The 20,938-nt window shown below is 36.6% G+C and overlaps 2 protein-coding genes across 2 annotated transcripts; one reads left to right on the top strand and one right to left on the bottom strand.

The window, feature by feature from the left end:
* Window positions 1-799: 799 nt before the first annotated feature.
* On the bottom strand, window positions 800-13,575 carry tmprss13b (transmembrane serine protease 13b). Its single transcript, XM_084414352.1, has 13 exons — window positions 13,439-13,575; window positions 8,637-8,790; window positions 8,404-8,514; window positions 8,088-8,213; window positions 7,832-7,958; window positions 7,429-7,524; window positions 5,067-5,110; window positions 4,807-4,969; window positions 4,462-4,631; window positions 4,198-4,296; window positions 3,941-4,083; window positions 1,424-1,576; window positions 800-1,247 (listed from the first exon to the last, which is right to left on the bottom strand). Exons 1-13 carry the CDS (start codon window positions 13,451-13,453, stop codon window positions 1,233-1,235), a joined length of 1,416 nt encoding a protein of 471 aa, XP_084270478.1. The 5' UTR covers window positions 13,454-13,575; the 3' UTR covers window positions 800-1,232.
* Window positions 13,576-14,833: 1,258 nt separating this feature from the next.
* On the top strand, window positions 14,834-20,476 carry tmprss4b (transmembrane serine protease 4b). Its single transcript, XM_084415274.1, has 11 exons — window positions 14,834-15,234; window positions 15,380-15,532; window positions 15,795-15,921; window positions 16,035-16,151; window positions 16,249-16,292; window positions 16,744-16,906; window positions 17,158-17,324; window positions 19,361-19,450; window positions 19,593-19,735; window positions 19,897-20,046; window positions 20,116-20,476. The coding sequence occupies exons 1-11, from the start codon at window positions 15,096-15,098 to the stop codon at window positions 20,125-20,127; spliced, it is 1,305 nt and encodes a 434-aa protein (XP_084271400.1). The 5' UTR covers window positions 14,834-15,095; the 3' UTR covers window positions 20,128-20,476.
* Window positions 20,477-20,938: the final 462 nt, after the last annotated feature.

Raw genomic sequence — 20,938 nt, 5'->3', positions numbered from 1 at the left:
GTGGTGAATGTGCCCTTGCAATAGGCTGACAAGGTCACTGAAGCTCACTGAGAAAGAGGCAGACCATGAGAGACCGATTCAATCTCTGAAGGCCAAATAATCTGCTATAAGATAAATAAAAACATAAATAAGATAAATTCATGATGTTAACTCCAAAAAATTATGTACATTTATTCTTTTAAATGATTTATTTAAATTATTATTTATATTTTGTAAAATACACTATGAAAATTATGTTCTTGAAAATGAAAATTATGGACTCCAAACAGTCCGTTTATCTGTTAGTTCTATTTCAGTGGGTAGTTAAAAATTAATCTGCAATTTTCTAAAGAACAAATAAAAAAGTGTAGAACAAATACATAACTAATTACTTTAGTTTCCAGTGGGTGTATTTATAAAACCAACAGATTGCTTCAGCAGTTATCTCTTGTTTTTTACATAATTGCAAGTGGAAAATAGTGACTCTTCAGTCGCTCCTCTCTTCTGTGCACATACAGCAAGTGTGAGTTTACTCTCTTTCACTTTAATAAGCTGGAAGATAAATCTATCAGAGTATAAAAAGGGACTAAGTCTCGTAAAGTTAATGATTATGACTATGTTAAAAGACCCTGCAAACTTTCACCTTTTCAGAGAGGAAAGAATTTGTCTTCAAGGTCAGTCATTTTAATTTTCTGCAAATGTTGGCTGAAAAGCTCAAATAAAACCATTGCAGCCTGCAGTTTACTCTCAGAGTGGAGGACACTTCTGTTCAATATGCAGCTCCACTGTCTGTACAATTAAAAAGGCAGTAAATGTTTTTCAATGGTTCAAAAATGGTTTTGTAGTATTTATTCTTAGGAAACAGTAGTTGATGACCTCCTCAGAACATAATACACAATATACAATGCATCCAGATAGAACTGTATTGCTTAAACGTTCTTGTATTTTGCTCCTAAAACAGTAATGTAGTCTATGTTTTAATCAAGAACTTTCATATCTCCAGAATAAAATAAATACTTTTAATACAAAAGTATTAAAACTCTTTGGATCTTCACAATTTAAATAATACTTTAAAAATGTTACAGAAATATATATTTACTGCAGAAGTACGTCACGTGTACAGTTTCACCTTAAATAATGAGAAAACGTCTTTCAGTAAATACAATTAATTCTGTGCAAAATGTTGTCAGATCTGTGATGTGTACGCAGCAGATAGAGTTAGTAGCCTATTTGTTCTTCAAGGTCACAGAAGGTCATGGTCGCTCTTGCTGTAATGAGGAAACAGAGTCAAGGATAAAAAAAGAGAAAAAGAAATAAAAGTATGTAAAACTCATGATAAATTCACACCGTTTTGTGTCAGTATCTTCATTTACATTTAATATCAGCTGTATTTTAATGTATATGTGTGTGTGCACTTAAAAATGCAAAAGCAGTGTGTTTTTACCTGCATCTTGCCATATAGCCACATTAAAAGTCTCCCTACGTTAGTGTAGACCCCTGGACGGTTCTGCTTTCCACAGCCATCTCCCCAACTTGTTATACCTGTGAGATACCACTGATCATCAGCTTTACACACCAATGGACCCCCACTGTCGCCCTGGAGAGAGAGATCGAAAAGTGAGGAAGAAGAAGAAATTATACTAAAAAAAGCTTTAACTAAACATCAAGGGTTTACTCTTGATGGGCACATCAAGGGCATGGGTTTAATGTTGACATTAGAGAGACCCCGACCTCATATTTTAACGAACGAAGGTTAGCAAAGGTTTTTTCAACACACAGCTTATGAAACTGGACCAGTGATGTTATGGCGGAGTGTGTGTTTAAGACCACATGCCCTGCCATTCTGAAGGTTCGGTGGAAGGGCTTTATGTGTTGGTGCGTTATGGTAGAAAACTGCACCCCCTACAGGAGGGTTTAGCAGGCACCTCCTTCAACAGCATTTCTATGTATAGGGTTGAAGTTGCCTCCCTCTAATGGCAGGTTCCTTAAGTAGGCAGCTCCCTTATGCTTTCATGAAATTGTGGCTGCCTCCCCAGATGCTGGGTCCCTATAAGCAGGCAGTCCCTTCACGAATCATTACAATGTACTTTAAGCTGCCTCCCCCTGATGTGGGTTCCTTAGGCAGGCAGCTCTCTTAGGTCTTGAAGTTGTAGCTGCCTTCCCCATGAGTGGGGTCTTTAAGCAGGCAGCTCCTTCATGAGCCTTTTAAAATGTATTGAGGTTGAAGCTGCCTCCCCCTAATGGTCCCTTATTTCTCGTGAATTTATGGCTGCCTCCCCCAGAGTTTTGGGCCTTAAGCAGGTGGCCCATTGAAGGATGCAGTGTCTTGTTCCCCTTCTCAGGAAACCATGGTTACATGTGTAACCTGAGAAGTTTTTCTGGGGTCTGAGCACTCTAAATGACACTAGTCTACTATTGCTAAAGTAATGGAAACAAATTTCACGCGCATCTGTTTGACAGATATACGGCGCTTAGTCTTGTTTTTAATTTTGTGTATAGCTATATTTCAGCGAACAATTTGCTTCATACATTCCGTTTAACAACATAAGTTAAAGTTAAAGAGGCTAAACTTTATCATTCAGCTGAACTGTTCACATATATTTAACCCTCATGTGGTGTTCAAAACCCTATAACACCTGTGGTGTTCCCGGTCAAAAATGACAGGCCCATAAAAAAAAGCTTATAAATCACTCATTATACCATATTTTCACCCAATCTTGGATTCAATCTTTTTGTCAACTTGTTCTCTTTCAATTAGGACTGGTTTTATATTTCTGTTTGCATCTGATTAATCATGGGCCTCATTTATCTGAGAGTAGGCATCTCATTTTTTGAGTAAAAAACAAATAATTTATGAGTAAATTTGGAAATATGAAAAAAAAAAAATGAAAAAAAATGGCTACTGTTGATCACACTAGTCTACTCTAATATTTCACCAGGAATTTTGTTTTGAAACTTTTGTTTTGTAAAAAATATGGCACATAGTCACACTTGTGGTGTTCCCGGTCAAAAATGACCGGCCTATAAAAAATAGCTTATAAATCACGCATTATACCATATTTTCACCCAATCTTGGATTCAATCTTTTTGTCCACTTGTTCTCTTTCAATTAGGACTGGTTTTATATTTATATTTGCATCTGATTATTCATAGGCCTCATTTATTTGATAGTAGGCATTTTTCTCAATATTGCCAAAATTATTAACAAATAATGCTTTTTTCACTCAAAAACTGAGGTGCATAAGCTCGGATAAATGACTCCTACAATTAAACTGTTTGAAAATTGAATACAAAACCGTTCCTAATTGAAAGGAAACAAGTTGATAAAAAGATTGAATCCAATTTTTGGGGATAATATAGCATAACGAGGGATTTATAAGCTATTTTGTGTAGGCCTGTCATTTTTGACCGGGAACACCATAAGTGTAACAAGGTGAAAAAAACAACACAAAAAAAGTAAAAAAAAAAAAAAAAAAAAAAGTTCAATTTTCTCAGTTCAATGCGATAACATTAACTAGTATTTTCAGGAAAAAGAAAATCTTCTCCAGTCAAAAATGACATGAACACCACATGAGGGTTAAACACTTACCGTATGGTCTCATTTCATGCATTAAATGCACGTCCTTGAAAGAGAGCATGCAGTTTTCTAATGTATTTGACTTCTCAGGTAAGTCAATGGTATATGACCCATTTTAGATGCGTCCAAAATTACAACAACAGTGGTTGCATGCATATAACATATATTTTAATTGTTTAATCAAAATTATTGCTAGGGACAATTCAGTAGCTGCTGGATATTGGTAGGTCCCTAGCGTCCCGACTAAATTACACCCTTGCACATTAACTAAAGCATTATGCATTGAGCAGTACAAAGTTCAAACTGCAATATCATATTTTACCGAAAGGTGGCAGTATTTGCATGCAAAGACAGCAAGCTTCTGAACATGAGAATGTATCTAACCTGGCAGGAGTCTCTCCCTCCCCTAAGATCCCCTGCACACTGCATGTTCTCTGTGATACTTCCGTAATAAACAGTAGGTGAGTTACACACAGATGAGTCTATCAGGTCTACTTTGACCTCCATCAAAGAAGTGGAACCTCTATCTGCGAGCACATGTGGAGAGAGGCCAGCATTATTAATAGCCTACATGCAAACTCAGACAACAAAAAATACATACATAATTTAAACATTAAACATATTAAATTAAACATACATACCAGACTCTTGCCGGGTAACTCCAAAACCAGTAGTCCAGCACTGCTGGCCAGGAGAAAATGTCTGGCCAAACACAGGCAGGCAGATAGGCTGTATATTACCTTTAACAGTATGTACAAAACATGTCAGTGGTCATAAATGCCTCTTGACTTATATTTATGGAAATTTAGCTACAGAATTATATAATTTAAGCTATGACGTGCATCATATAATACTTGAGTAATAAATGTGACTTTGTGTGTGTTTGTGTCTGTGTTCAAACTCACTGGCAGGTTTATTGAGTTTTAGCAAGGCAATGTCATTGTTTTTTGTCGCTGGGTCATAATTCTCATGTAAAATTATTTGCTTTACATAATATGGGCTGGGAAGCCGGAGCTGGGACACCAAACCAATATACACTTTCCAGTTACTAGGCAACTGAGAGTCGCGTGTTTCTCTAAGAAAAGGGGAAAAAAGCGAATTCATTCATCTGTTCATCCATCCATGTTTTTGGGAAATTGTTTGCTAATGTATTCATTAATCTTAATTATAATTACAAGCTACAGTTGTTTCCAACATGTAGACTAGTCATCAAATCTTCTATCCATCCATCTAATGTAATGTATACTGACTTGGGGAAGCAGTGAGCAGCGGTAATGATGAAGTCTGGAGCCAACAGAGTTCCTCCACATGTGTGATACCCTTGGAAATGCAGGCTGGCCTGCCAGGGCCACTGACCGTCAGCAGCCACACTTCCCCCAATGATTCTCGTGGAGACGGGTGGCTTTCCACATTCTGAACAGAAAAAGAACAGGAGGGAAAGGAAGAGAGTGTTTATACTTAGATAGCATTATCATGTGGCAATAACATGTAGCAACGTATAGGTACTCACTGCTGCAGTGCAGGGACACAGTCTGCTGACCAGGACAGGACGTACTACAATTAAAACAACATTGTTACACACACAATTGAGACCAAGAGTATTTTCTGTTTTTTTTATTATTATTTCTTTACACCTTTCTGCTTCTAATTACACTGAATTATAAATTTGGTTACACTTTATTTTAAGGTATCCATGCTACAGTGTAATTATACATTGAAGTACTGAGTAATAATAATTAACTACATGTACTATAGGGTTAGGGTGTGGTTTAGGTTAGTTGCATGTACCGGTAAAGTTGCATTATAGTAATTACTCTAGTGACTGCATGTAATGTAACAAAGACACTGTAAAATAAAGTGTTACCATACATTTTATACTTTTATTATTATGCATTGCCATATGATTTCATATGATTTGCTTACGACTCAGAGTTAGGTTAGGGGTGGACCTCCATGATTACCTTTTTTTCTCCAAAAAAACGTACGTTGTCATACAAATCACATTTTGTGAATTTCTATGAAATTTACAGCTCTTAAAATATGTATGTTTTGTCATGAGATCAGGTATAATCTGTTGCTTTTTCAGGGCTGTTTAAAAACAGCCTTTTTGCCTTAATAATTTAGCCTGACGTCGTCATACTCAGATCAAAGTCAGAATATGAGTCTGATACTGCTACATTGGGCTGTGATTAAGGGGCGTGTTTCAACAGAACCAGGAAAGAAAATGCCTCTGCACTCAATTGGATAGACCCATAGACGGTATATAAACTGGACACAGCGACCCCATAGGTTTCAACGGAGAAAAGTGAAGTCAATTAGAAGCTCTCACTTCCTGATGGTCGAGCGTACTGCGCAGACTCAAACTGAGCTTGACGACGTAGATGTGACGTGAGCAACCCGTCTGTCTTCTATAGTAGCTGTGCCAAGAGAAATCTGAATCATTCCCTTCCGAAACTTGCAGAGACGGAGAGTGTGAGTAGGAGGTGTCCATGAGCTAGCAGCAGGAGAAACTTTTGCTAAGTATTCTGATTAATTACTTTGTCATTTTGCCTCCACGTCCCCCCGATTGCCCGCGAGCTTCTCCTCCTGTCTGTACGGTAATTTCTCTACTGTGCGACAGAGAGTCGCGTGGTTATGATGCAATCGTTAGCCTATTTTTACAAAAACTGCATCTACGGGGCCATAACGTAAGATACAAGGTAATGGAGCCTTTTATACATTTTCGTGTTTCTTTAGAAATAAATAATGGACAAATGGAGTCTTTAAACGCCTCAGATGTAAAGTTATTCGCTGTCAAAGTGACGCCAAAATGAATGGGAGTCAATGGAATGCTAACAGCAGGTGATGGTTCGCTAATCAGTGGCGGCGCCCGGGGAGCGATATTTTTTTTCACAGGATGGTAGGGGAAGACTCATGAATATTCATTAGGGAAGTCATCCCTGATTGGTCTTAACCCCAGTGACGGGTAGGTTTAGGGCGGGGTTAGGGGTAGGTCATCAGACCCCCAGTGGCGGGTAGGTTTAGGGGTGGGGTTAGGGGTAGGTCATCAGACCAATCAGGGATGACTTCCCTAATGAATATTCATGAGTCTTCCCCTACCATCCTGTGAAAAAAAATATCGCGTCCGGGGAAGCTTCAATATTTTATGAAACCCTGCCCCACTGGATAAACCTACAACCAATCAGAGCAATGGAGTAAGTGACGTATGTTCTTCAGTCATCTTTCCGATCGACAAATGCCTTGATCGCGGTTATCTGTTCCTCTTTTAAAATGAATGCACTGTTGATATCTTCTATAACAGACGCGATGGCGGAATCTACACATTCTCAATTCTCCAGCGGCAGTCATCTTTGTTGTAAACGAATTCAACCCAAGCGCTTTGGTGATGTGGATGATTACATTACTGTTGATCATCTGTCCATCATCGTATAAAGCCCGCCCTGACAATTTGATTGGTTCGAGCATAGTTGCTCCACAACGGATCAAGTCCAGACCAAACTTCCCGACCTCAAATGTTGTGGGCGGGGCTAAGTTCGGCTGGCATGACATCCAGGCTATTAATAATTAATATGTCAATATACAATTTATTTGACAGTATTTAAAGAAACGACAGCAAATGCTTCCTATTGACTACATTTACCCAATGGCAAATTCAAATTTTGTAATTGAGTTTTGTAAGGCCACAGAATTAGGTATTTAGCATTAGCATATTAGCTACACATCCACTGATTGCCATAACTTTATCTCTCTTTTTTGTTGTTTTTGTTCTCTGTAGGTTATACTAGTTTTTTTCTGCTTGAACTTTTCTGCTTACATTGTTTTTTTCAGCAGTAAATTATGCCAGTTTCTTTTATTTATTTATAATGTTTTACCTTCTATTAACGCTCCCCTGGATGGTGTTTGTAAACTGACTGTTAATACTTTGAAAGGAGGATGAGTTGGTTAGCAAGAAACCATCTTCATGACTCCTGTGGAGCACATAAACCAAAACACACATGAATACAAATTCATACATAGATCCTCAATATTGTCTAATGCTTGTTTGCTTGTGATTCAACGCCATGCCAGCTTCCATGGCTATTTTCATTGTGAAAACCAGGTTAAATGTAATAAACGAACATACAGTGATAGAGATTTGGGGAAAAAATCTATCTTTGATCAAAAAAATTATATAACTGAATCTGAACTGACTTTGTAGAAAACCCTTTTTTTTAATTGTCAATGTTGTGTAATGTGTGCTGTGCTTGTGTGTGTGTGTGTGTGTGTTATACTTACTGTCTGAAGCCAAGCTGTTGGCAGGTTTGGTCTGCTATGTTTTTATTCCAGCCCTGTGCGCAGACTGGAAGGAAGACCCTGGAATTAAAGGTCATGACCTGCAATTCATTTGCTGTCCCAAACCGCACTATAGAAAGATTAAAGGCAAATCAGTGTGCTGCTTTCAGAATATCAACCATATATGATTTCCAAATGAAAAGAGATTTTAAAAAGTGACTCTGTTATTGACATATATTTCTGTGTGATTGACACTGACCACAGCGAGATTCATCACTGCCTTGAGAACAGTCTCTCTTCCCATCACAGTCAACTGATGAAGGGGGGCATGTGTCTGTCTCCTTCGTGCTCTTGGAGAGAGTCCACAGTGTTGGCCCATAACGGACTGTGCAGGTGTTGAAAAATGAGTTTAAAAGACTTGTGAAAATTTACTCTTCATGGATGTTACTGTAGTTATGTAAATGTTTAAGCTTTTATGTGAATACAATTCACACAACCCAAACTACAGTATTTGATGTTCTGGGCACAACTGTGTATATGACTACATAGCCTACATACATTAACTATATGCTTACCTCCCAGCCAGATGGCAACTATAACCAGCACTACAACAACAGTAGCACCACTAGACCCTCCATAGCAACACCTTTTGCTCTTGCAGAGAACTTGCCTTCTCTGTGACGGGACTGCAAAAAGCAAACAAAAATGGCTATTGACAGTCTAAGATTATTTATTGCTTAAGTTATTTTTTAATGACCATGTTTTAAGACCTATATGTGTATAGTTAGTGTGTGTTATTAAGTGTTACTTGTCTCTGCTACACGAGGAGCAGGTGTTTGAGGTATTGGCTGGGGTATGTGGTATGGCTGGATTTGGTTGGCCGACAATGTCTGAAGACTCGTATATGAAGGTGGAGCCGTGTTCTGATTCACCACTGAGTCATATGAGGGTGGAGCCTCAGTCTGTATTCATAAAAATATGAATGCAAGATATTTACAAAGGAGCCTTTAAGGTAATAAATATCTCTGTAAACACTGTTCGCTCTCATCTGTCATCCAGTTAAATTCACTGTAAACAACTTTACTGCCAATCCGATTTCAAAGAAATTGTTTATACATTTATGATAAGTCTCATATTCAAGGCCCTGCTTTATGCGGTGGGATTGCTTTTCTTTTGAACAAGGACAGATTTCACCTTAAAACAGTCACGGAGTAATTATTTGTCATATGTTTAGTAAATGTATTCAACATTATATTGTCATAATTTATGTATTATGTAGTTTATGTAAACTAACATAGTTTACATATTTTAAGATAATTTTATGTTCAAATTACCAAATTATTGGTCATTTGAACCATTCTATCATTGAAATCAATATCAATCACTGATAGATATTCTATCTATCAAATCAATTTTAGAACATCATTCAAACATTTTAATCCTCATTTCTAGTAAATTAGAATGTGTGTGTGTGTGTGTGTGTGTGTGCTTGCGTGCATGCGTGACGCAAGCACACACACACAAATAATGTTTGAACATTATTCAAACATTTTAATCCTCATTTCTAGTAAATTAGAATGTGTGTGTGTGTGTGTGTGTGTGTGTGTGTGTGTGTGTGTGTGTGTGTGTGTGTGTGTGTGCTTGTGTGCTTGCGTGCGTGCTTGCGTGATTGATCAATATCAATCATCAAAAGAAAGGCAGAGCATGTGTGGAAGAAGGATAAATTACAAGTGTCCTATGATATACTACGTGAGTCTTTAACTGCTTATCAGAATGCAGTTAAGTCATCTAAGAGAAAATATTTTTCTGATCTAATCTTAAGGTACCAAAGTACTCCGAATATTTTATTCAATACTATCAATTCAGTGTTAAATCCCTCTACTACATGTCCTGTTTTGTCCACCATCACATGTGAGGATCTGCTGAATTTTTTTGTGCAGAAAATTGATGATATTAGGACACAAGTTGTACCTGGTCCATATGATCCCACGGTTACTTGTCTCACTTCTGCTGTGTTTGATAGATTTTCACCTATTTCTTTTCAATCTTTAGTTGAGGTGGTCGGGCAGTTAAAACTTACAAATTGTAGCCGTGATGTTATTCCATCTAGATTAGTTAAGCAGACTTTTGATATTATTGGTCCTAGTATATTGACTTTAATTAATAGAAGCTTTGAAACAGCAGTAGTTCCAATGGAATTTAAGCATGCTTTAGTACAGCCTCTTTTGAAAAAAATGAATTTGGATCCAAATGTTTTATCTAATTATAGGCCTATCTCAAAATTGCCATTTTTATCTAAACTTCTTGAAAAAGTTGCATTAAACCAACTACAGACTTTTCTGGTACAAAACGAGATTTTTTATGTGTAAAATTTTCAGTCGGGATTTAGATCAAACCATAGTACAGAAACGGCTTTGTTGAAAGTTTTAAATGATATCTTGCTTGCGATTGATTCTGGTAGCTCAGTGGTTTTAGTTTTGCTAGATATTAGTGCAGCGTTTGATACCATTGATCACAATGTTCTAGTCTCCCGCCTAGAACAGACAGTGGGAATTCGGGGTACGGCACTCGATTGGTTCAAATCATTTCTTTCTAATAGGTCGTTTTCAGTTAATTTTGGTCAACAACATTCAAAAGTGGCCCCATTATCTAGTGGGGTTCCACAAGGATCCATTCTTGGTCCAATTTTGTTTTTATTATATATGTTACCTCTAGGTTCTATTTTTCACAAGCATGGAGTATCCTTTCATTGTTACGCAGATGACACTCAGGTGTATCTACCGTTGCGGAAACAGGACAAAAATTATTTTGAGTCACTATTGAGATGTTTACAAGAAGTTAAGTCTTGGATGTCTGAAAATTTTCTGCATCTGAATGATAGTAAAACTGAAATAATCTGGTTCGGGGCCCCTGACACTAAAAATTATTTTGATCTGGGTGAGTTAGCTCCTTTTTGTAAATCTGTAGTGAAAAACCTTGGAGTCCAATTTGATAGCTCTTTGAAGTTTGACAAACAGATTAATTCTGTGGTGAAATCTTGTTTTTTCCATTTAAGATCAATAGCAAAGGTTAAACCGTTTTTGTCCTCCAGTGATTTTGAAAGGATTATTCATGCTTTTATTTCTGTAAGACTAGATTATTGTAACTCGCTATATGTTGGTGTCAGCCAAGCACTTCTGAACCGTCTTCAATTGGTTATAAATGCGTCTGCTAGACTTTTAACAGGGACTCGTAAGCAGCATGTAACACCGATTTTAGCCTCACTTAAATGGTTGCCGGTGGAGTTCAGAATTGATTATAAATTACTGATATTTGTGTACAAAGCCTTGCATAATTTGACTCCATCATACCTTGCGCATCTTCTTCATATACATAAACCTCTTAGGTCTCTCAGATCAGCAAATCAGATGATCCTAGACATTCCAAGGACGAGATTAAAATTGAGTGGTGATCGGGCATTTTCTGTGGCAGCTCCAAAGCGCTGGAATAACCTGCCTCTACATCTCAGACTGGCTCCTTCCTTTGGTTATTTTAAACGAAATCTGAAACTGTATTTGCTAGAATTAGCGTTTGGTTCAGTAGGTTAACTAGTAAGAGGCTCTTTTCAGATGTTTGTTAGTCATTGTTCTGTCTGAAAAAGAAACATTTTATTATGAATTTTTATTGTGTGACTGTACAGCACATTGGTCAACATCACGTTGTTTTAATTGTGCTTTATAAATAAAGTAAATAAAATGAAAAATGTAATGAAAATCTATCATTGATAGATATCATTCTATCTATCAAATCAATTTTAGAACATTATTCAAACATTTTAATCCTCATTTCTAGTAAATTAGAATGTGTGTGTGTGTGTGTGTGTGTGTGTGTGTGTGCGTGTGTTTGCGTGCGTGTGTGTGTGTGTGTGATGCAGATTTTTCTGATACAAATTTGGACTGGGGGATTACCATTACAATGTGAGACACCAAAATGCCCATACTACTTTTTTTGGTCTTGCCTGGCCAAATGTGTGAGCATGCAATGAACCTCTTGCTCCATATTCAAATGAGTGTTTAAATGTCCCCATACACAGATTTGTGTACATACATAAATACATTATAAAGACAGCAGCAAGACGTTGCATGGAGTTGAATGAGCAATTTAGACATCTCAGTCAGGTGTCTCAGCTATTGCATTATACACATATAGCCTAAGCATTGTTTGTCTTGAATTTGTTGTACTGTTTTTCATAATGAAACTGGACTCATCTTAGGCCTGTTTCACATCGCACACATTGTGTAAATTAATCTGCAATGCATCTGCAACAGCATGCTCAGGTTGTGCTTTCAGCAGCTGCAGCACTATACAACACAATAAAGTGATTTCTGGTACACTGAGTTTTTTTTTCTTAAATATTGGCCATTTTTTCAAAGGTTTTCAACTGTGAGACTTGTACATAACACATGACAGCATATATTTATTTCAGCCCACATATTAGCAGGTTACGATATGTACACCTGCATAAGCAGCACATATTGAGTACACAGTATAGATTCAACATTGAGCCTATTTTTTGCCACGCATAGTTCACTGAACCCAGCAGAAAATGGTTTGAAAAAGCATCATAAATCTATTTATCAACACAGTCTTTTGCAATATAAACTTTTAAGAAGCAACTAAAATGCTGGAGTGAAAAAAATCTCAGCCAGGTCTGATGTGTAGCCTACGCATCTTTTTTGGTAACACTTGACCCATTAATACTAACTTTTTTTTTTTAAACCTTGCTACATGTACTGTGCTGGACTAACTGGGACTGGTCACAGCACTTGCATATTGTTGCCCTGTTGTTAGTTTGATTGCTTATATTGCTCTCCTCAATTGTAAGTCGCTTTGGATAAAAGCGTCTGCTAAATGATTAAATGTAATGTAAGTTACACCAACAGGCACCTATAGTCTGACTAAATCCAGATGATTGAAATAGTTTTTGTGTATCTCTGTATTTCAATCCATAGAACAATCTGTAATAATTGTTTAATAAACAATATGCTGATTTTAAACACATTTTTGTTACTAGGATTGATCTGTGAGGTTCAGAATCTGCCCTTCTTTGTTAAGGCATGTTGCAGATCTTTTCTCTCTAACAACACCCAGTTGGAACATGTTATTTATAATACACACAGTGAATCATTCACTTGGTTGCATAATATGCCTCATTCTTTCAATTCAATATGAATATAACTTTTCTATAACCAATTATGTTGCTAATTCAATTAAAACTTCAAAACAAATGGAGCTAGAATGTATATACTGTGTTAATAATTAGTACAGGTCCCTTGGATACAAGTCAACTAATCCAAGTGCCAATTAGGACACAATACCACGACAACTGTAGTGCTATACAGAAGCTAGTCACTAAGAGAAAAACATTACAGCAATAAGAACACAATACTAATACAATCTCAGTGCTAGTCACTCAACATTTACAATAATATATTAACAAAACAACAAAACCACAGTCACATCAAAAATGCCCAAGAACTAATCACTAATTAAAAATACAAAGGAAATATTGATATGTTTGTATCTATGTTTGCTTTGGAAATATTTTGTTAGGTATTAAAGTCTTTATACCTGTCTGTGCTCCATGTGAGTATCCGTTAAAATAGATCGGGTAGACTCTACCTGTACTTCAGCTATGCACCTGCTAGTGACACAGTACAACTATTACATCATCAGAGCAGGACAAACCCTGAGTAACTCATGTCTTCCTCTCTCTCTCTCTCTCTCTCTCTCTCTCTCTCTCTCTCTTTCTCCTGTTCAACTGGTTTTACAGGCAGCCTTTCAACGTTTCTTAACAACATGTCCATAGAAACATTGTAGTGCAGATACACACGCAGAGAACAGAATTTTCCATCAACTGCTTTCATCATAAAAGAAATTGGGAAACAGGAAACTAGATTGCTTAATTGATGGTATCAGATTGTCATTCTCCATCACACAAGTATATTTACCCATATTTCACATTTCATACAATAACCCACACAACTTCAGAATAAAGGCAAGATAATGTGAGGGTTGAAAATATTAAGACTGACAGTGCAAAGATATGAATAATCACAGAATAATTGGAACCAGAGAATAATGGACACACTACACACGCACACACATTCACATATGCGCACAGTCACAAACAAGTCAAGTCAAGTCACCTTTATTTATATAGCGCTTTTTACAATACAGATTGTTTCAGCTTCACAGAGATAACAGGAAAATAATGCAACAAAGTTTGTTTCTAGAAGAAAATAGCATCACAGTCCAGCTTAAGTAAGTTCAGTGATGGTTCATTTTTCTTGTAAAAAAAGTTATTAATTTAGTTCATTTATATATACAGTTGCTCTGGAGAAAACCGCAATGTCATCGTCCAGCTCAGTTCAGTTCTCATATAATGGTGTCAATGCAAGCAGATCAATAATATTGTTAAATATTAAATTAAATGTCCCCAACTAAGCAAGCCAAAAGCCAAAGGTATAAATATAACAACAAAATATAATCACGTTTATAAATCCACTTCTAATACAAAAATGGCAAATATGCATCAATATAGGTGTGTGTCTGACATATTTAAACACCTCTGTATCACGTCCATCACAGCTTTTATTTAGCAAGGTGTCTATTAGATGACAAACAAACAAAAGCGCCTGCCATTCAAGAAAAAAATATTCTCTACTGCTGTAATTATTTAAATCACTGTAAGGCATTTAAATCACACTGACAAATTCTCTTCATGCTAATTAAGCTATCTGAACTCAATATAAAGGATTTTAGGAGTTTGAGAAGTACATTTAAACCTAGTTTTAAATTAGGAATAGCATAGCATACTACTCTTACTATTTCTATGGCAGTATGCTAGCAAACAAGTATGGAAGAAATAGTAGGAGCATGCTAGTATGCAGTTCTGAATTCGACCACAGTCCCATCAAACCTGTCTCCAACTAATTATTTAATGCAGATCAGCTGAGTGATGGTGATAACTAGGAAGTCTCTAAACACTAGCGAGCTGGCAGTCAGTCATAGGAAACCTTGTGAGATTCACTAATTATAACTGTAGGAAACAAACACCAATAATAACCTGTTTGTAATGTATTTAGCCATAGGAAATAGTTAGTGTTAGTGAAGTCTCATACACCACTAAAGAGAGGACTGCAAATCTATATTAAATTACAGGACCGGTGAACTCCACTGATCCGGCTAGATTTCATTCTATCGGTCTTTCTTCTTCCAGTTTCTCATGGCCCTAAAGCTGAAACGAAGGCGAGAATTAAGTACGCTGAGGACAGAGGAGAGCAGAGCACGTTGGAGATTGACCATCATAAGCGTGTGCTGTGTGCTAGTCATTCTGACAGCCTTGATAGTGGGGTTGTACTTTAGTAAGAATCTATTGCCATGCCTTTCTGCTTTATCTCTTATCTTTATTTTTCTCTATTGTACCTAATGCAATATGACAATCTTTTCCTTACTTTGACTGCTAAATGTAAAGCTGCCTTGCAAATGACAAAAGTTCTCTGTTTGCAGCCGTTAGGACAGTGAATAGCAAGTTTTTCTTCTGCTCTGGCTCAATGAGGTTCATTTCAATAGCGAAGGCATGTGATGGCAAGGCTGACTGCTCAGGTGGTGAGGACGAGATCGCATGTATATCCAAACTGTGGACCAATGACACGTATCCAGGTGATTATGCACACACATACACTCTTAAAAATAAGGTTTTGTTGTTGCAGTGAATGCCTAGAACAACCATTTTGGGATCCCCAAAGAACCTTTCAGTCATGGTTCTTTAACCATTTATTTCTTAGTGTGAACATTTAGTGTCTTCATGGAGCTATAGATAAAGAACCTTTATTTTTACACCAAATATCAGTATACTTGCTTCAGTATACTACAGATGCATATGTAGGCGAACATGTGATTCTTCTGTATTTACCGTTTATAGTGAGGCTGATGGGGGACAGACTGGTCCTGCAGGTGTTCATTAATGAGGGTGGATGGAGAACAGTGTGTGCTAAAAACTGGAGGACAAAGCACACACGCTTAACCTGTCAACAACTGGGCTATACAGCGTAAGCAGAGCACATGGCACAGTGGTTATTAACTGATGATCCGTAGTAAAATAAAGCTGTTAAACCTCAGGCAAGTGCTTAAAAACGAAGCGAAATATTTCACTACATTACAGGAGTCCGCGAAGTACACGAGTCCCGGTGAAGAGTCTGCTCTTCAACCCTCACAATGCATTTGCTACAGTCAGCAATGACTCCACAAACTCTGACATCCAGAGTTTCCTCTCACTCAGGTGAGATACACTGAGTTAAGTCAGTTGTGATAATTCTATGTGGGAAATCACATTCCATTTACATACAGTATAGCAATAATGATGCTCTCTCTCACAGTGATAAATGTTCAGCTGGCTCAGTGGTGTCTGTGTCCTGCTCGGGTAAGACAAAACCTTATGTGTAGTGTGTGTGTTTATGGATCAGGTTTTGTGTACTAAAGGGTTGGAGCAAAATTTGGCTCCCTTTTAATTCATGATCTGGAATTGAATTTGCCACAGCGCACAGGAAGTTGAACAGGAATGACAGGAAGTGGAATTTACAATTGAGTGAAATTCAAATCTATCAAAAATCTATCTGTATATAGAACTTATACAATATAACTTCAATTAAGGCCTTTAAAATTGCTTTTGAAAAGTCACCCAACATTTAAAGCTTTTGACACTTTTTATTTCAAATCATGTTTAATTGTACTTAATTTAATTCTAATTTGAATGTCAATTTTAGTTTAAGATTTCTTTTTAAATTCAAATTCCGGCATTAGTAAGCATACTAATATTAGCTGGTTTGTGCATGTGTCTGATTACTATAAACATGTCTGCTGTGCTTATGCAGACTGTGGGGAGGTGGAGGGAGTGGACCGTATTGTTGGTGGGGAGGACACAGCAATCGAACACTGGCCATGGCAGGTTAGTCTTCAGTGGAACCACCAGCACGTGTGTGGAGGAGCGTTACTGTCCACGCGATGGATTATTTCAGCTGCTCACTGTTTCACAAGGTGAGTCATTCACAAATGGAACACGTGTCCTAGGACATAATTTCATAATTGTCAGCATTTGACTCTGCTGGAGTTTTTCATTTAAATCACTCTGTTGACTGGCGAAATGTCTTAAATGGGTAAACCTGAAACGGTTGCTTTTGAATAAAATTCTTCTCTTTACAATAACGGAACACACTTTTACCTGTTTAAATGTATGACAGTTGGTCCACTTGGATGTTACATTCTCTTTATCTCTATCTCTCTCTAAGCCGGACACGAGAGCTGAGTCGATGGACTGTGGTGTTAGGTCAGACCCAAGTGACGGCATCCAGGGGTGTCAGTGTAGAGAGGATTGTGATCCACAAGGACTACAGCCGCTTGAGTAATGACTTTGACATCGCCATGCTAAAACTCACCTGGCCTGTCACAACTGGGGGTACAGTACCTATCCGTTCTGTTGACCTCGCTTAATTCTATACTCATTGGGTAGTTCACCCCATTCAATGATAGTTTTTCATTCAATGACAGTTCATAGTGATCACATCATATTGTGTAGTATTTTTTTATTTTTATTTTTTTATTTCTGCAACTACGGGCACTTTTAAGTCCCAGGAGAGAAATTTTTGATTTATGTTAAAATTTGTTGTTTCATAAATATAAATGTAGTGTCAATACACACCTTGACATAAAAAATAATGAATAAATAATATTTAATGTAAAATTATGAAGCATTTATAGGTCCAAACACCATTTTTGCTCATGTCCCACACCCGTGGTTTCAATGTTGAGATACTTAAAATTGGCTCATTCTTTTACAATATGAAATTATTTCAAATGGAATTGTTTAATATACAGATTAATTTACAGCATCTTAAAAAATGTTGTATTATTTACTGATCATTTTTATAAAAAAATTAACTAAATGTGCCTGTCCCACACTTTTGAGTCCTTACCGCAACAATGAAAAAAAGCTTTTATTATGAAATTTTATCGAACACAAACAAGTCTAGTTATGGAAACAGAAATTATCACTTGAGCACATTGCTGACAGACTGGGCCACCACACTACCTCACTCACAAGATACCAAAAAAACAAGGTAAACATCATCTTTTCTGCTCTTGTATTTATGCGTCCTTACCATTCAGCTTAATAATTGGGTATTTTTTAACTACATTTTAAAAATAAATGTATATTACTGTTGAATTCATGTATATTAAGATGCTAAGAGTCAACTAATGTGGTAGGCCTTGCTAGCTGCCAATTAGCTAAAATATTAGCAAAAATGTAATTTTCGCAACATGTCTTTACCGCAGCAAATTTGGGTGTTGCGGTAGAGACAAATTCAAGGTTTACTGTATATTAAATTACAAATATTCAGTATATTATTAGTACTGGTGTGCGTGTTTTTACATTAAAAATTTTAATTTTGTCCTTACTGACAAGATGTCATTACCGCAGCACTGCTCTATTTTCATTTTCTTTTCACATTTTCATTTGCAAAAAAAAAATATTTTTACACTTAAGTTGAGATGATTAACACATTGAAATTGCAACATCTGTCATAAAAACTTATGTTATCTTTTGTGTGTATGGAAACAATTGACATCTAAGGTTACAGTATTTTTTTTACATGGCATAAAAAAACATGACATTTTTCTTGGAAAGAAAGAAAGAAAGAAAGAAAGAAAGAAAGAAAGAAAGAAAGAAAGAAAGAAAGAAAGAAAGAAAGAAAGAAAGAAAGAAAGAAAGAAAGAAAGAAAGAAAGAAAGAAAGAAAGAAAGAACTTTTCTTTTTCTTTTTTTCTGTCTTTTTTTCTTTCTTTAATAATAAGCTACATGCCTATTGGTATCGTGCATCCTTATGTGTGTTATGTATGTGTAGTCAGCATTTGAAGTGAATCAAAAAAGTTTATCAAAGTTGCCATAAGACGAGAATGGGTATTGTTCAAATTTCTTTCTTTCTTTCTTTCTTTCTTTCTTTCTTTCTTTCTTTCTTTCTTTCTTTCTTTCTTTCTTTCTTTCTTTCTTTCTTTCTTTCTTTCTTTCTTTCTTTCTTTCTTTCTTTCTTTCTTTCTTTCTTTCTTTCTTTCTTTCATCAAAGTTGCCATAAGACGAGAACGGGTATTGTTCAAAATTCATGGATAACTTTGATGAAAGGTTTTGATCCTCTTCAAATGCTGACTATACTGTATTATAATGGCACACAGTTTTAAAAAGACACGGGCAAGTACATTTTAATATATGGGTAACTATTTGCTAAATTTGATTTAAAAAAAAAAAGAAAGGTTAACTTACATTAGTTTTTGGTTATTTTAAACTTGAGAAGCTTCACTGTCTCATTAGCATCCTGATCCTACTAAGGCAGCATTGTCAGTGGTTAGTAAAGTCAGAATGGTTTGTGATGTCTATCATAGGAAAAAAAAGTCCCAAATAAATCTCATTGGCTAAAGCTTGTTCTCTGTCTACCCTTAGAATTGATCTTGCCAGTTTGTTTACCCCCACACCAGTTGTCTGTGAAGGAGATGCTTGTGGTGACTGGGTGGGGATTGCTAAAGGAAAAAGGTTTGTTGTGCAAGATTCAGTGCAACTCTAAGGCAGGATTGTGACCTTCTACCTATTTCAAATCAGCAGTCCACCTCTTGTTCTGTTTCTCCCACACCCTCTATATTTTGTCTCTGGCATTTCCTCATTCTCATTTTCATAGGGGGCCAGCCCTCGGTGCTGCAGAAAGCTTCAGTGCCACTGATTGACAGGTCAGAGTGTTCAAAGCCCTCTGTTTATGGTTCCGCCATTACTCGCAGAATGCTTTGTGCTGGATTCCTCGAAGGAACTATAGATGCGTGTCAGGTAACTCAAACTGGAAAAATCAGACTATATATACACTTATATATAAATTTTTTATAGAAGTTATAAAAAATACTTTTTATATGTCATAGTCTGTGTATCCAGATAAAATGTAAAGAATTTCAAAATGGGGAAAAATTGATTATTTTATTTTATTTTTTCAGGGGGACAGTGGGGGTCCACTCGTGTACCTCTCATCTCGTTGGCAGTTATTGGGCATAGTGAGCTGGGGTGTGGGCTGTGCACGGGAGGGAAAACCCGGAGTTTACACTGATGTTAGTCAACTTCTTGACTGGATCTACACTGTAATGAAGGTATGTGTCATGTGATTGTGCAAATTAATATATAAGATACCTTATTCAAGATCAACTGTCATGTTTTAGAGATATCCATGAGGAGGTGAATCATGGATAAATCACTTCATGCTACCGTGCCACAATGGAGAAAAGACAATCACCTCAGAGTGTCAAAACCGAAATCAGTGTTCGTGAATATAGGTATCATTCAATTTTATAATTAATTTGATGTTCAATTTGACACAAGTATGGTCAAAACATATGCTTTTTTAAAATCACACTTGTTCACTGGAAGTATAGCACTGTCAATTTTCCAGTTAGTCTGCTGTATGTTCACTGTAAAGCAATTAAAATACTGTAAATGTTTTAACTTTTTTTTTTTCTAACCACAAGCATGTAGAAAGCAAAAAATAAATAATAAAGCTTGATGCATTTACCAATCCATCACATTTATTTTATCCAAAACATTTTTTGTAGCTTATAATAAAGAAATATAATATGCATGACTGCCCAGTCCCGTGGGAAATAACAGGCCTGCACACTGGCTTGAGGAAACAATGGGATCAAGAATTCTGGATTATGCTCTGAGTTGGGCATCTATAATATAGCATGCATTGTTTTACATTCAGTTTTGGCAGGGACTGATGTCAAACAATGTCTATTGTCTGAGTTGAATTAAAAATTGAGTATCGGGATTGCAAATTCTCCAATTGCTGACTCTGAGGCCTCTATTCCCATTGGTCTTACAACCCCCATTGTGTTGCCAGCCTGGTTTAGCTTGGTGTTCATAAAGCATCTGAATGTTTCTGATCCAGCTTTCAAAAAAAAAAAAAAAAACAGCTGCAGTGGCACTCCGATGCTTTAATAACATTTGTATAGTTTGCACACAAATTACTTTACTGTAAATAAT

This window comes from Rutilus rutilus (genome assembly GCF_951802725.1).
Source record: "Rutilus rutilus genome assembly, chromosome: 7".
Classification (NCBI taxonomy): domain Eukaryota; kingdom Metazoa; phylum Chordata; class Actinopteri; order Cypriniformes; family Leuciscidae; genus Rutilus; species Rutilus rutilus.
The sequence above is the reverse complement of the archived record's forward strand: the minus strand, read 5'-3'. Positions and strand labels throughout refer to the sequence as shown.

Excerpts from the sequence above, each read along its gene's own strand:
- tmprss4b (XM_084415274.1), top strand. The coding sequence starts at position 15,096 with ATGGCCCTAAAGCTGAAACGAAGGCGAGAATTAAGTACGCTGAGGACA. Across the intron at positions 16,152-16,248 it reads CAGAGTTTCCTCTCACTCAG|TGATAAATGTTCAGCTGGCT; the intron begins GTGAGATACACT and ends TCTCTCTCACAG. Across the intron at positions 19,736-19,896 it reads GAACTATAGATGCGTGTCAG|GGGGACAGTGGGGGTCCACT; the intron begins GTAACTCAAACT and ends TTATTTTTTCAG.
- tmprss13b (XM_084414352.1), bottom strand. Across the intron at positions 4,632-4,806 it reads GCTGCTCACTGCTTCCCCAA|AGAAACACGCGACTCTCAGT; the intron begins GTCAGTATACAT and ends CCCTTTTCTTAG. Across the intron at positions 4,297-4,461 it reads AAAACTCAATAAACCTGCCA|GTAATATACAGCCTATCTGC; the intron begins GTGAGTTTGAAC and ends ATACTGTTAAAG.